At 43.0% G+C, this 14707-nt stretch overlaps 1 protein-coding gene across 1 annotated transcript in view; it reads right to left on the reverse strand.

Annotated features, from left to right (window-relative positions):
• Positions 1–14707, reverse strand: part of grid2 (glutamate receptor, ionotropic, delta 2) — a 478236-nt gene that overhangs the window by 83438 nt on the left and 380091 nt on the right. Inside the window, exon 11 of the mRNA XM_041937698.1 lies at positions 13783–14095. Within this exon, the coding sequence (XP_041793632.1) occupies positions 13783–14095 (313 nt within the window). The remainder of the gene's footprint in view (positions 1–13782; positions 14096–14707) is intronic.

A 14707-nucleotide genomic window follows, 5' to 3' on the forward strand; every position in this document is an offset into this window, starting at 1 on the left:
CTAGGTAAGACCTCAGAGAATAGTTTTAACAAGTGCTCTCTTTGCTGCTCTCTCTTCCCGTTGTTAAAAAAAATCCTACACTTCTAAATACTGTTTTCCTCTCAGTTTCTGTCGTGTTTATTTTTTTTACTGGGGACCAATAAAATGCAATTTACCATGCTCTCACCCTCCCTTCTCACCTCCGCAGACATCACATTTCCAATGAAAACTGATGTTTCCTCAGAGACAAAGGCAGAGAGACACACACACACGCACACACGCACGCACACACACGGTGCTGCAGAAAATCACACACACCCACAGAGCCAAATCTATCTACTGTTCCATGGGCGTAAGACAAAGGTTACTGGCCTTTAATTCAACTAGTTAAGAGGAAAACATTCTATTCATTATATTCCATCACTTTCCCCTCAATTTTAAATTTGTTCCGTTTAGCCCTGGAGCAAAAATGTTAATGCAAAGCTGTTTATTATCTTACAGTTCAGTTAGACACTGCTTTAAAAAGAGCAAACAACAGAACAGTCACGAAAAATGACTTAATTATTGTTATTACAAACTTCATACAGTCTAGCAGCAGAACTAGTTTCAGTTGAGCACAACGTTTTACTAAACAACATTAGTGGGCTTATGATAAAACACTTCTTTGATTTAGATTCTGATTGGATATCATAATTGTTACTCTCCTCACCCAGGAGGTTAAGTGAAGTACAGTAATCTACTATTTCAAGCAAAAAAGTACTTGTTGTGTACAGATATGCCGGTGTCCAATGTCAACGTTTGATCAAAAAGGAGACAGTTAAAGAACTAGTGTGTAGGATTTCGTGGTGAGGCAGCAGACTGCAACCAAGTTAATACCCCTCAACTCACCCCGCCCCTTCAAAGCATGTAGGAGAACCTACGGTGGCCGGGAAACGTGAAAAACCCTCTATTGCCAGAGTCTGGTTTGTCCGTTCTGGGCTACTGTAGAAACATGGCGGTGCGACACGGCAGACTGGAAGAGTACTTGCTTCCTCTGTAGAATTAAGAGCTCATTGTAAGGTAATGAAAACACAACAAATTGTTTTTTTTTAGGTGATTATACAATAATGGAAACATAGCTATGAATATTATGATATTCTATTTCTGCCGTATTCTGCACATAGATTCCCCAAAATCTTACACACTGGTCCTGTATTATTATTAGGATAGGATTAGGATTATTATTATTATTATTATCCTCAACTACTAAAATTTCAATTATCAGCCCCATCCTAAAAGATGGTTACACAAAAAATGTATGATGTGCAACCTCATTGGAAATCAAAAAATCGTTGACCTTGAAAGCCGGGTGAAAAATCAGCTTTCGTGGAGATTACCTGCATTACAGTAAACACAGTAGCAACAAAAATTAATAAATAAAATGTTTTTCTCAAGAAAAATAAAATAGGACAGCACTAACAAGGCTAACACACAAGCCAGATGCACCTTAGATGTGTGCAATAAATACATGTTCCAATACCTATTTTCTACTGCAACACAGATGTCAAGCAGAGGACATATGTTGCACAGCAGTGTGTACAATGCGTTCTCCACATAACTCTAATGAAGGCAACTGCACTTGCATTTACAGATACACATTTTACAACTCAAAAGCTGAAGAGACACTGCGTATCACACAGAGACTGACTTCACGCATTACAAGCTCCAACTCTCTGATCACATTCAGATTCACAATTCAGTCAGGAGGCAAGTGGTGTTACTCCTTCTTTGCATGTGAACCACATGTTGTCCCTTTAAACTGTCAGTATGACCTATCTGTGTCCGACAAGACTGATATAATGATGTACAGCAGTGTGTTATTATGTGTTCTGGTCTGTTCTTGCCCACGAGACGTCCTCTGTATCCACCTCCTTGCATCCCTTGTCCACTCTCTAGCTTGTAATGTATTCATTTCCAGCCGTAACACCAGCTAACATGTTGGTTTGTCCACTGTGAAAACTTCTGGCCAAACCACCCTTTTCTATTATTACATAGTCCTGCCTCAGCAGTCCCTATAATGACTGACTGCACACTAACAAGGTGTCAAACAAGGTGTGCAGCACTCCAGTCTCCTACTGTTTTATCTCTTTTGACTGACTCCTTTGCTCTTTCTTCTTCCATCTGGCTGCACGGTTTTGGAGTTTTGCTGGGGGCTGGCAGAGGGGGGACTGCCTTGTTAACATAAATGACCACATAAATCTCGCAATTATCTGGAATCACTGAGGGTTATTGAGGGAAATCACGACTCCATTCTTTGGCATGCCCTTTGTTGATGAACAAAAGGAACCAGCAGATCTTTGTCTCTATTGTCTTTTTGACAAGTGCTAGTTGAAGGTTGCATCATTCTCCATGTCTTATTGCTCCAGTAAGCGTCTAATCCATTATGTGGCATTTTTAAATATATTGTGAGCTTTTACAGGTTTTATTCAGGTGTCCGTTTCCACATTTATCCATCAGATACCCCTAAACAGCATGTAAATCCTGAGAAGGTTACTGTGAGCATCTATCATCTGTGAGCAAGAAGAAATTAAATCTATTGTTCATTCCACTTGCATTCTGCTCAAAGCCTGACCTTTACAACACATTCACTGGAATAAAACATAATTCACTTGGCCTGTTTATCGTAGGCAGTTAACAACAGAGAGCCCAAAATAAATATGCTTGTATTACAATTAAGCCGCCCTCCTCATTACTGTCCTTGCCAGCTACAGCTTCCCCGACTCCCTGGTGAAAGAATCTGGGTGGAAAAAGACAAGCCAATTTTAGTGTGCTCCAGGGTGGCTTTGACAGATATATATTTTATGGAAGGTACAAATCTTCAGTCTGCATCACTACAATCTGCACAGTAAAACACAGGCGAGGATGAGTCTTATATGAATCCTAATGTTTGCAGCGTATCTCTCACTCTGTCCAGGCCTCTGTTTGGGGTCTCCGGCTAAATGTGACATTTACTGTAAGAGAACAGCAGGAGACACTTTGCTCATGCAATTTAACCAGCATGATAAAACATTTAATGTAGAGAGAGAGAGTGAGAAAGAGAGCGTTCACAGCATGTGAGAGTCAATACATACATTACACTCTGACATGTATAACACATGCATGCTGGGTAATATGTAAGAAATGTTTTAGCCAGTGGTTCGGTGGCTGCACCTTCCGTCACCACCAGCAGGAGAGAAGCAGAGTAATTAAAGTTGAAGGCCAAATCTGTTGGCCTATGACAACAATCAAAACACAGAGAGGGGGCCCATTTACATTTTCCGATTGCTCAACATGCCTCTTAGTGCAAGGACTAAAACTGTTGAAATTCACATTGTTATGCATATTGAATCTGTCATGTCCTCTTTTATTTTTAGCAAACGCAGAGGCTCGAAATCCATGTTTTGTGTTGCAAATATTCACATCTTTTAGACTTTGTGATCAAATTTTGGCCATTTCCCATGTCACCTAATTATGGAGAACTCTTGAAAGTGGACTGAAGAGAAGTGCTAGTGGTGGAGGAAGAATTCAGATTCAATTATCACTTCAAGTGGCTATAATCAATATTCCTACATCAACAGGGGATTATTTGACTACTTGTATGTGAAAAGATTGCTCATGGTGACAAATGTATAGAGAGCTCCACCAGACTGAGCATCTGTTGGCACCTGTTCTTGCACCATGGACCACCAATGTGTGTGTGTATATTTTAAGCACTTGTCTTGTTTTATCTTTATTGGTGCCTTGTTCTCACCTTAATATTTTCAGACTGTGAGAAACAATATTTCGATCCGTAAGTCCTGTGCACACAGCCAAATCGACAATACGGCTGACTTTGACTTTGAGAATTATCACCTGACTCTGCAGTTCCCTTCAGCTCTCCAAAGCTTTGTAACATCTTTTTATGTTTGGTTTTTCCAGCTCATAACTTTACTGCTCTGGTTCATTCTCACCGCTCTATGGTGTCATTTTTGGCCACAGCAGGAAGCTTTTTCAGCAAAAAAAAGGCTTGCATATGCTGGCTGCTGAACGCCAAATGACAAACACAGATTTAGTGTCTAGCTTGTGCACACAAAATGGAGCATTGAGCAGTGAAAGAGCAAAATTTTCCCTCAGGAGTTTGTGAAGACCAAAGCAGAGACTAACAATTCATGAGAAGGACACAGACATGACTCCAGATAAATGCCAATGTTGCTTATACAAGTAAAAGTACAGAACATCAACATGTAGGCAGCATTTTAATGTTGTAGTCGGTCCCAGCGTTGCTAAGTATAACTACTTCAGAAATCTACTGTTAGGTCACTCACTCCTTAATAATGTATCATATTTAAAATGTTTCCATGGCTGGAAATATCAGTAAGAGTACAAGTACTATAAACGAGGAAATATACTTAGTTACTGGGGTTACGGCGGATGGATTTACAGACTGCATGGGGGCCAGAAGGGTTGAAAGCAGATTTGAGCGGGATGTGGCTGAACTAGTAACAGCTGGACCTCATCACATGTGAGCAGTAAGAAAGTAGTGGACAGAGGGAGGGCGAGTGGAAAACGGGGGAAGGAACGGAAGCAACTGTGACAGAAACAAGAGAGCACGGAGCGGAAGAAAGAGCAGGAGAGAGAGATGCATTTAATGGAACTGCTGAGAGACGGTCTCTTTTCACAGTGGCACATCTCTGTAGCCAGAGAGAGACTGAGAGGGACAGAAAGAAGAAAAGAGGGAGGATAGATGGAGAGATAGTGAGGCACAGCGAGGAGGGACGCGTTGTCCTAAAGTTGGGTCCACTTCACAGCAGCACAGCAGAGTCGTTAGAGAGGGATAATGGATTAGAGGGAGTCATAAAGAGAGAAAGAGAGGGAGAAAAAGAGAAGAAGAGAGCAGGAAAATGATGATAACGTTGGATTCCCAGCAGTATGGCACAGCAGAAGCAGAGATAATGATGGAGGGAGAGAACCATAGAGTGGAAAGAGAGAGAGAGACAATGGGGAGTGCTGAATGTGAACGCAGCTCACGTTGACAAAACTCAGCAGTAAGTAGAAAGAAGTAGAGAATGGAGAGAACTGAAGGATGAAATACAAAAGGAGGGAGGAAGGAAACAGAGAAACAATTTGGTTTTTTTCTATATGGTGCTCCAACAAGGCTGTGAAGAGAACACACACTCTTCCTCCCGCTCACACACAGGCATACTCACGCATACAGACGGATGGATGTGCAGCAGGGGACAGCGGGAAAGAGGAGCTGCAGAGTGTGTGAGAGGAAAATAAAAAAGAGAGGGAACGGCAGAGAGATATTTAGAGCAGCAGATGGAAAGATGAAAGTGTTGATTATGGCCTATGGCCCTGACTGTGTGTTTGTGTTTGTGTGTCTGTGCAATTTTTTTCATACAGTGACAACTAGTCATTCACAGTGTGTGTGTGTGTATGTGTGTGTGTGTGTGTGTATTCCCCACAAAGTTAGCTCTAATTGAGAGACAGCAGCTCTCACGCTGACAGTGGGGCGGCATGCTAAGATAGCACACACATAATGCACACACACACAAACACAGTCTGTTTCTCCTCAGTGGCTTTTTCCTCCCCTACTGGTTAGGACATTAATTAGGGGAGAAGACCAGAAAGCGAGACATAAAGAGAGAGCGACTGGGAAAGATTTGTGAAAGACAAATATTCAAAGTGACACCAGAGTTTTGCTTTTGACTGTTCTGCTTTAGCTCAAACATTGCTGGCAAAACTTCGGAGTCAGGACAAGCCAAGGAGGACGTGGAGAGATGGCGAGACAGATGGAGGGAGACAGGGAGGTATCGAAACAGGAAATGGGATGGCGGAACAGGGTAACGCGTCCGTTCTCACACTCTGTCTCTCTCAGTTTAATTTTTCTTCTACTTCAACAAGTCCGACTTGCATAACTGCACCTCTCCCCCTCCTACACAGGTTACACGTCAGCAGAGATGCCGCCATTGACTGCCAGCTTCCGTCGCCTGTTTGCACATTTCAATTACAGAAAAGTTCACAGTCCATTTGCTGACTGTGGCCACTTCAGCTTTCTTCTCGCACACAGAGTGCGGCTTTGGACCAAAAATGCATGAGGAAAAAGGAACACTTGAGAAAAGTATCGCCATTGTTGCCATTTCCAAATGTGATCTGTTGCACATGATCTCTGGCTGTGGAACACACAACCAGAGCAACACCTGAGGGCACTCCAGACGGTGGGCTTCTGGTGTCAAACTGGCCCAGACACCTCTCTCTACAGCAAGACGTTTTTCTTTGGACTGCTAAATTATCAGTCCACTGCTTTTACTGCTACTTCTTGGCTTTCTGGTGCTTTATCTTTCTTGCCTCCTTCTTTGAATTGTGTTTTTCTTGCAGCACTTTGAGGTTTGCTTTTAATGAAATGGATCGCAAATTAATTGCATCATTAATGCGTTTACTTGGGATATTCAATAGAATTCTCCAGATGACTCAAACACAGTAACAAATGGTCACTTTAATTTGCCTTTGGTTTTATTCTTCCTCCAATATCCGTAGAAAATGATGTTTAATCCACTTTACAGGCTGTACAATTTGAACAGCATTATCATCTTCAGTGATGAATAACACTTTCAATCCACACCATGTACTGTACAAATGTGTCCTCACAAAGGCTTTTTTTTTTTTTTTTTTTTTTCTTTCAAGCACATTCTTCTGTTCCTGCTGGTTTACAAATGCTTAAACCACCGCATGAAGTAGACACTTCCTTATCAGCACTTCTGCTCTGCTTGTCGAAAACTTTACTGCAGCTTTCTTCTGACCACCCTCCCCTCAACTCATCTAAACTGCTGCAGGCTGTCTTGTTTTATATCTTTCTGAATTCCTGCATGTCACCCTCATCCTGCTCCCTCCCCCACCTGACTGCCTGTGGGGGCTCATTTCAAAACCAAAACCTGGTGTACAAGACTGCAAATGAGTGCACATTGCCATCCCTCCAGGCCATGGTCTGTCCAGGCTCTACATACCAGCCAGGTATGCCCTGCACTCTGCTAATGTTGTCTACTTGGCTCTCCTAATAATGTGACCTGGTAATCACTCATCCCAGCCTTGACTCACCTCCCTCCTGGCTCAGAAAAATATTGGAAAGACCTTCCCACCTCAGCCAGGGCCAAAGAGCAACCCGACTGAAGCTGAAAATTAATCTCCTTCGGAAACATTTCACATCCTCTTTAAATCACATCCTCTCATCGTCCCCTCTGCACCCACTACTTACATACTTCATCCCGTCTTTAGCTCTTATTTAAATTTCGTGTGATCACCTGCAAATGATTTCCATCCCCATACTCCTGCTTTTTTCTCTGTCTGTGTTCACTGCTAAAACACACAAATCACACTGCGTTGTCAGCAATGTGGATGTGGTCTGCTTTGAAAAGAAGACCAAAACCACAATCAAGTTGTGAGCAACATCCAGGACAGGTGTGTGCTGACAGATGGTCTGTCCCATTGGCTGCCTCAGTTGCATGTTTTTGAGTTAAAGTTGCTCAGTTGGTATTCTACACAGCAGGAACAGCATCTACCTGCGTGCTACATGTTAATACTGAATTGTATTTCTATAGCCTTTTCATGAATCTTTTGAGACCACTTGACCTTACAGTTCTCTCCCTCACTATGGTTTATTGCTTTTCAGACTATGTACAACTTTTTGCTGATGTGGTGTCTGACCTTGTTCTGATGGAGTGTGCTGTATATCCACCTTTTATATCCTTTACCTGCTGGTTGCTTGTAAAGTTAGCATTGTACAAATTTATGTTCCATCTCCTTTTCTGCCTCTTTGGAGGTAAACGATCACAGCATTTTGTTAATTTTAACGTTGGCTCAATTACTAAGCTGACGTTGTAATTGTGACTTGTGACTTTTTAGTTATTCTTTCTGGATTCCTGCTGGATTTTAACAACATTTCTGTGAACCATTGTTTAATATTAATTCTTTGAGGTGTTTGAGGAGATACTGTATTACTCTTGAATAATAAAACTACATCTCTGATGTTGTGGTTGACAAAATATAGAACCGAGCAGCAGATTTTGTCAGATGCAGTCCTTCCCAATGTGTCTCTTTACTTCCTCCTCTCTCTCTTGCCCTCTTTTTGTCTCATTCACTCTCCTTAAGACCAATTAGACATACTCCATGGAGTCTAGACATTTTTTACCACTGTTCACATTCCTTCGCTCTCTCTTCCTTTATACATCTCTACGTCTATTGGCACAAACACACAAACAGCAGCCTGAGAGACCTATGGGTGAAGCTGTAAACAGGTACTCTAGCCTTGATAAGCAAGAGGCAAGGAGTGCTGAAGTAAAAAAGAGAGAGGAATCACAGAGACATGTTTGAGTATTCGCTCTCATCACTCATCTCCAGCTCCCTCCTGCTGTGTGTATGTGCGCGTCTTTGCATCTGAATCAGTTTTCTCTAAGGGTAATATTTCAGGGTGAAGCACAAAGGTCTGGGACATTATACAAGTGCTGTGAGAGAACTGCTCTGGGAATATTCACTGTGTATGTGTGTGTGTGTTTATACGCTTTTGACACTGACTTTTTGAACCTTTTTTGAACCTGCGTTTGTAGTTTTTCAAATTAAGCCTAATTTGTCAGTCAAGACATACAACCCCGTTTCCAAAGAAGTCCTGACGTTGGGCGATGTGTGGGCTCGGAGCTCAGCTTGTGAGTTCCAGCCAAGAGGGGAAGACACTCAGTTCAAGTGTTCAAGTTGTTCAGTGGCACACTTAAATCTCACAAGCACTCACACACTTTGTGGAAGTAAATGTTTGTTCACTGACGCATCCAGGCACACAGCCATGGGTGCAATGGTACAATTTTTCATAAGAAAAAAACATAAACAGAAAGTAGCAATACATCGCCTGTTCCCCTATAACACTGCCTTCCCAGGAGTGATTCAGTCCAGCTGCCCCGAGTGTGTCCAGCCCCTTCTCATTCCAGGGATGTCAAGTGCTCTGTCCCTGCTCTGTCATGCTCCTTGCCGTCCCATACAGACAGATGGTATCCTTTAGCATCTGTATGAGACACACTGGGCTTTTAACCATCTCCACTGTAAACCCATCCATGGCAATACCATACACCAGAGAGTCCAACATTATCTCATCCCAGAAACGCTGAAAGCCTTCCTGCTAGAAGGCCTTTCAAACATGTGGTTAATGTCATAAAACTGCCACAGTTTGACTAAGTTTAGGCAACAAAACTGCTTGGTTAGGTTTAGGAAAAGATTGTTCACTTTAGGTTTCTCACAGGACACTGACCCTGGTCTCCTGGGTGAAAGTTGGACCCCTCCATCCACCTCACTTTCCCCCATTTGCGAACTGTCTTGCTCTTTATACTACGTAACTTTGTTCTGAGCATTTTCCGCTGATGGGTTTTTATCAGTTAATCAAGGGTACACACATGGTATGCACATGGTACCCTTTAGTGTCTGTATGTAGTGTATTTATTGCATTGAGAAGGAGACCAGGCTCATGCGCAGTTCCAACCCTGCATACGGACCACTGTCAGCCACCCAGTGGCAGAATTCTACAGCCAAAAGGCATTCTGTCTTCACGAAAGGAGAGTAAGAGAGCATGCATGAGTCAAAATAGGCCTCACTACTTTCCAAGCACAGGAGTCAGCCTGGGTGTTACAGGAGGCAACATCCTTCTGGTTAAAAGCCATATGAATAGTGCCAGACAAGCAGAGGCCAGTAGATATCTATTCAAGGTCTTTCCTGGTCCCAAAGAAAGGGGGAGAAGGTATACAGCCCATCCTGGCTATGGGTACCTTAAAGAAGTATCTCAGGACACACATGCTCACACTGGCTGAGCATGTTAACACCGAGACATAACATTGCCTTACTGGGTCTGACATTGTATTTGGCCACTTACTTGACCCACCTGTCAGTCGAGAGAGCAGATGAATTTAGGTCCCACTGTGGCACATTTAGTCAAAGAATGAAAAAAAAAAGTGTTGCATGTTATGCATGTTAATGCCAGCCTACTGGGCTGTAGTGGTGTGTTCAAGAGCAGAACTGTGAATGGGGTTTTGAGCAGGCATCTCCATTACACCTATAACAGATATTTTGGGCTATTAGCAGTGTTTCTAATCCTAAAACACTGTCTCAGGTTACTTCAGAAGCACATGTGCTGGTGAGAATAGACAAAACAACTGTGGTGGCCTACAGTAACTGTCAGGGAGGTCTGAATTCCTGGCACTTGCATTATCTGGCATGCAAACTGGTAATTGTCAACTTCTCTCTTTGCCCTGTTGCACAGTGACCCTCCCTCTTAGGCAAATGTGCATATAGTTTACCCCCATCTGAAGCTGGTCACCCTGTGGGCCTGGCCTGTGAGTGGTTTAACTGGAGAACTACTGGGCTATTACAGAGGGTCATTTTCATGATGACAGAACGTCATTCGCCAGGTCTCCTTATTGCTGTGAGTAGAGAGTGTTCGAGGATGGTGTGCTTAGTCACAAGAAACTCCCTTTCAATGTTCAATTCTGTCCTCTCTATAGTACTGAATTGACAAAAATAAGTAATTTTCCACTATGATGGTAAAACAGCAGGCCAGCATCCCTTTGTTTGTCAGTTTATGAAAGGTGCACAAAGATACCAGCACCAAGCCAGTGTCACTCTCTTGGGATTTGACTGCAGTTCTGGAGGGCCTCATCAGCCTTTTCAGCCACTCGAACACACACATATGAAAATGCTTTCTCTAAAGGAGGCTTTGCTGTTGGCTTCAGCCACTGCTAGATGTGTGAGTGATATTCATGCTCTGTGCATCCTGCTTGCATGTGGTTCATCCCTGGGAACCTTGGGATCACCTTGAGGTCTAATACTGTTTTCATCCCAGGGGTGGTCAATCCTTACTCAATCAGTGGACCCGGCAGGTTCTCAGCCGCCATTTTACGGGTCTACGGGACAGCAGCAGCTGCATATGCTGTGTCCAGTCCGCACTTTGCATACTTATGTGGCAAGAACAAGGTCCTTCGGAAAAGGAGACAAGTTGTTAGCAAGCTAGATGGTCATCACCAGTCACACTTGAAAGGTCTTAAAAGTTGGATGTCATGTCTGCAAGCCTTGCTCAGGGCTCCTTGGTGGAACTGGCTAATCCACACGCTTCTGCGTGAGGGAGACTGGCGGTCAGTCATCGAAATAAGCTTGTCTAGCAATACGGCATGAGTGAGATTTCTCACTAGACGGGCCTTTTTCCCACTGAGGTGAAGTGAGAAGATGTGTGCACCCTTTGAACGATGAGTGACTGTGTCGGTCATTTATAAAGACGCTGGGTCCTGACATAAACCTAAGGTTTTTGTGTGTCTGAAAGAGGAGAACAAAATGGTTGCTGGGATGGAGGTAAACCACATTCCGGTTGTGAAGGTCAGCCCACTTAGCCTCGTGGAGGTAATCTGGTCACACTTAGTTAATTTTGTGAGAGATGTTTCTGGCTGGCCAAGTCAGAACTAAATTGCCTGTGGCTAAAGCACAGGTCTTCTCACACGAACAAGATGCACCTGATGCCACACACAAAGACACACACTTAAACATACAGTCCTGTACACACACACACACAAAGACAGGGCAAACCCACCCTTGAAGAATTAGATCCTTTCTCTCCCTTTTTTCTCTCTAATGATGCCATGACTAAAATGTTAATTACAGCTAAAAAGAGAAACGATTGCGAATATCAAACAGCAATTAGCATGTATCATCATCATCATTACCACCATTAGCTGCAGCACAAGATGGAGGATTATTTACCAAACGGTGGAATGCTCATCAGTTCTGTATTCAGGGCAAGAAATGTTTCACAGGCAGCATTAAAAACAAAAAAAAAATGAAAAAAACAAAAAAATTGTCCTCTTAAAATTTGCATAATTAATGTAGCTTAAAAAATTAACTATTGCAAGTCCTGGAGCATGATAGCAAGAGCACATTGTGCTCATTGGAAGATAGCAGTGATTTATTTATTAAGCTGCAAACCATACACATGCAAACATAACAACAGGCCTATGACTACGAATATATTTAGCATCTCTCTTTCATATTATACTCAATAGAGATATGAACACTCAATGAAACACATGATCCAGTTGGAAAACAGACATAATGTGATCTTATTTTTTCCCTCCTCCCATTGCCCTTTCCGCTCCCCGTCATGGCTCTATTCCTGCACTGATGAAATTTAAATCCTTCCCTAGGTGTCAATTGTCTGATCTACACACCTGAGCACGGCCCGATGGACTCTGGAAAATCTTTGGCTGGATAATCAGGACGGGTTCATTATCCTCCACTCAATCCATGTGAAACACAACCTCTCCTCCCCTTTTGTTCTCATTTGACTATATTGTGCTCAAACATGAAAGGTCAGTCCACACTTATGACACCCAGAGGACAGCTATTAAGCTCAAAACTCAGATTCTTGACGTTAGATTGCTTTGGCAATCACAATTTTTCTTCTATGTCTCCCTCCCATCCCATTATATCTCTATTTTTTACCTTTGTGATGGACCCTGCAAATAAAGTATGCTGCCGATGGGTTTACAGTGGAATTAGTTGAAAGCCTGGTGCACAGGGGGAGCCAGCCTGGGTGTTTCAGGAGGAAATATTTGTCTTGTTAAAAGCCATATGAATAGTGCCAAACAAGCCGAGGCAAGAGGGTTTCTATCTAAGGTATTTCCTAGTCGCAAAGAATGAAACGATATACAGCCCATTATGGATATGGGTGGGCTATGGGCTATCTCAAGACACACATGCTCACACTGGCTTTAGTTTTGTGGCAGACGGGAAAAATAGCATGTTAACACCGAGACATAACATCGCCTTTCTGGGTCTGACATTGTATCTGGTCACTTACTCGACCCACCTGTCAGTCGAGACAGCGGATGCATTCAGGTCCGCTGTGGCACATTTAGTCAAAGCATGAAAAAAAAGTGTTGCAGTCATGTGCGCTTGCACTTGACTGCAGGAAAGTTGTGACAACTGATGCCAGCCTATTTGGCTCTGGTGGTGTCTTGACGGCAGAACAGTAAATGGGGTTTTGAGCAGGCATCTCAGTTACGCCGATAACAACTACTTGGAGTTATTGGCAGTGTTTCTGATCTGAAAAACACTTTCTTACGTTACTTCAGGGGCATCGTGTGCTGGTGAGAATGGTCAATAAGACCACGGTGGTCCAGAGCAACTTTGTGGGAGGTCTGAATTCCTGACAGTGGCACACTCTGGCATGCAAACTGATACTGAAGAGTGATGCTCATCTTCCCTCTGTCCTGACCCTCCCTCTCGCGTCAATGGATGGATAGTTAATCCCCCATCCGGAGCAGCTCGCCCTATGGGCCTGGGCTGTTCGTGGTTTAACTACTTGGTATGTTGTTAGAGATGCTATGCTGCTATGGCAGAAATATTAAAAAACACAACTGTCCATCTTCTGTTTGCGGAGCTATGAAAATCTACAAGTCACGGTCGATGACTCCAGAACTATAGAGCTTGACTTACTTCAGTAAAAGGCAAACCATAATGTCTGTCAAACCATAATGTTCCAGTTCACCGTCTATATGTAATTTCATCACAACTGCACATTTTTTCATGCATAGAATCTCTAATTTGCACAAGAAAACTAGGCCACAAGTGTGTTATAAAAAGTATTGACAATACCATCACAGCCATCACTCGCTTAATGCCTGATCTAACCATTCAAAAATTATTCATTCATTAATTCATCAGGCAGTCCTCTTTTGCTTCCCCACTCTTTCCTTTCCTTCCACTCTCTCTATGCCATTTCTTTCTTACCTTGTTGTACGAAGGAGCCGTACACAAACCACATGGAATTGTACAGTGTTGTCGAGGACACAGATCCCATGGGGAGCCGGGGTGGGTTGAGCCAGTTGAGCAAGTACACAAGGATGCCAATGAGGAGCACGGTGCCCGCGATGCACGCCCACAGTGACAGGTCAAAGGGCGCCAGGCAGGCAAACATGTCCACAGTGCGTTCGGCCTTGCGCAGCAGAACACCCACAGAATAATCCATGTAGCGCGTGGTGAAGTCCACGACGCTCTCTCGCTCAGGCGTGATGGTCAGGGCTGAAAGTCCCACATCGGCTCGCTGCAAGAGGCAGAGGGTAAGAGAGGAATGTGAAGTATCAACACTGTGAAAATGTGTAGGTGAGGAACGCAGCTGAAAAATGTGGACTTTGGTACCCAGAGATAGGTAAGTGCTTTAAGTCCCACGATCTAGATTAATGCATTAACATGCTCAGAAACTTTACTTGACTTGGAGACATCTGGGCCGTTAGTAGATAAGCAAAAAGCGTTTTTTGAGAACAAAGCTATTGTCGACAATACATATTGTTTTTTGTCCAAAGTAAATGCAAAAATACCATTAGGGAGATGTCTTTTATTTTGTTACAAGACTTTCAAAAAAAGTTGTCCAAACACACTCGTATACAGACAAATGCGTAGGAGATAAAGGCTGGGTTCAAAGTAAAAGAATCAGCTCCTGCATACTGTCAACACTCTGAATGCAGAAAACATATTTCTCCTCACACAGACTGACAATGATTTCCAAAGTATTTTCAATATTTTGTGTTGCTATACTAGTAAAAGTAGACAGACTGACATATTAACAAAGAGAAAACAAAGGTTAGAAAGAAGAGCATGCCTTAAAGTAAGTGTGTGGATACTCTCATGTGCATTACCCTCCGTTTTGCTTCTGTAC

This window comes from Chelmon rostratus, chromosome 5 (genome assembly GCF_017976325.1).
Source record: "Chelmon rostratus isolate fCheRos1 chromosome 5, fCheRos1.pri, whole genome shotgun sequence".
NCBI classification, from domain to species: domain Eukaryota; kingdom Metazoa; phylum Chordata; class Actinopteri; order Chaetodontiformes; family Chaetodontidae; genus Chelmon; species Chelmon rostratus.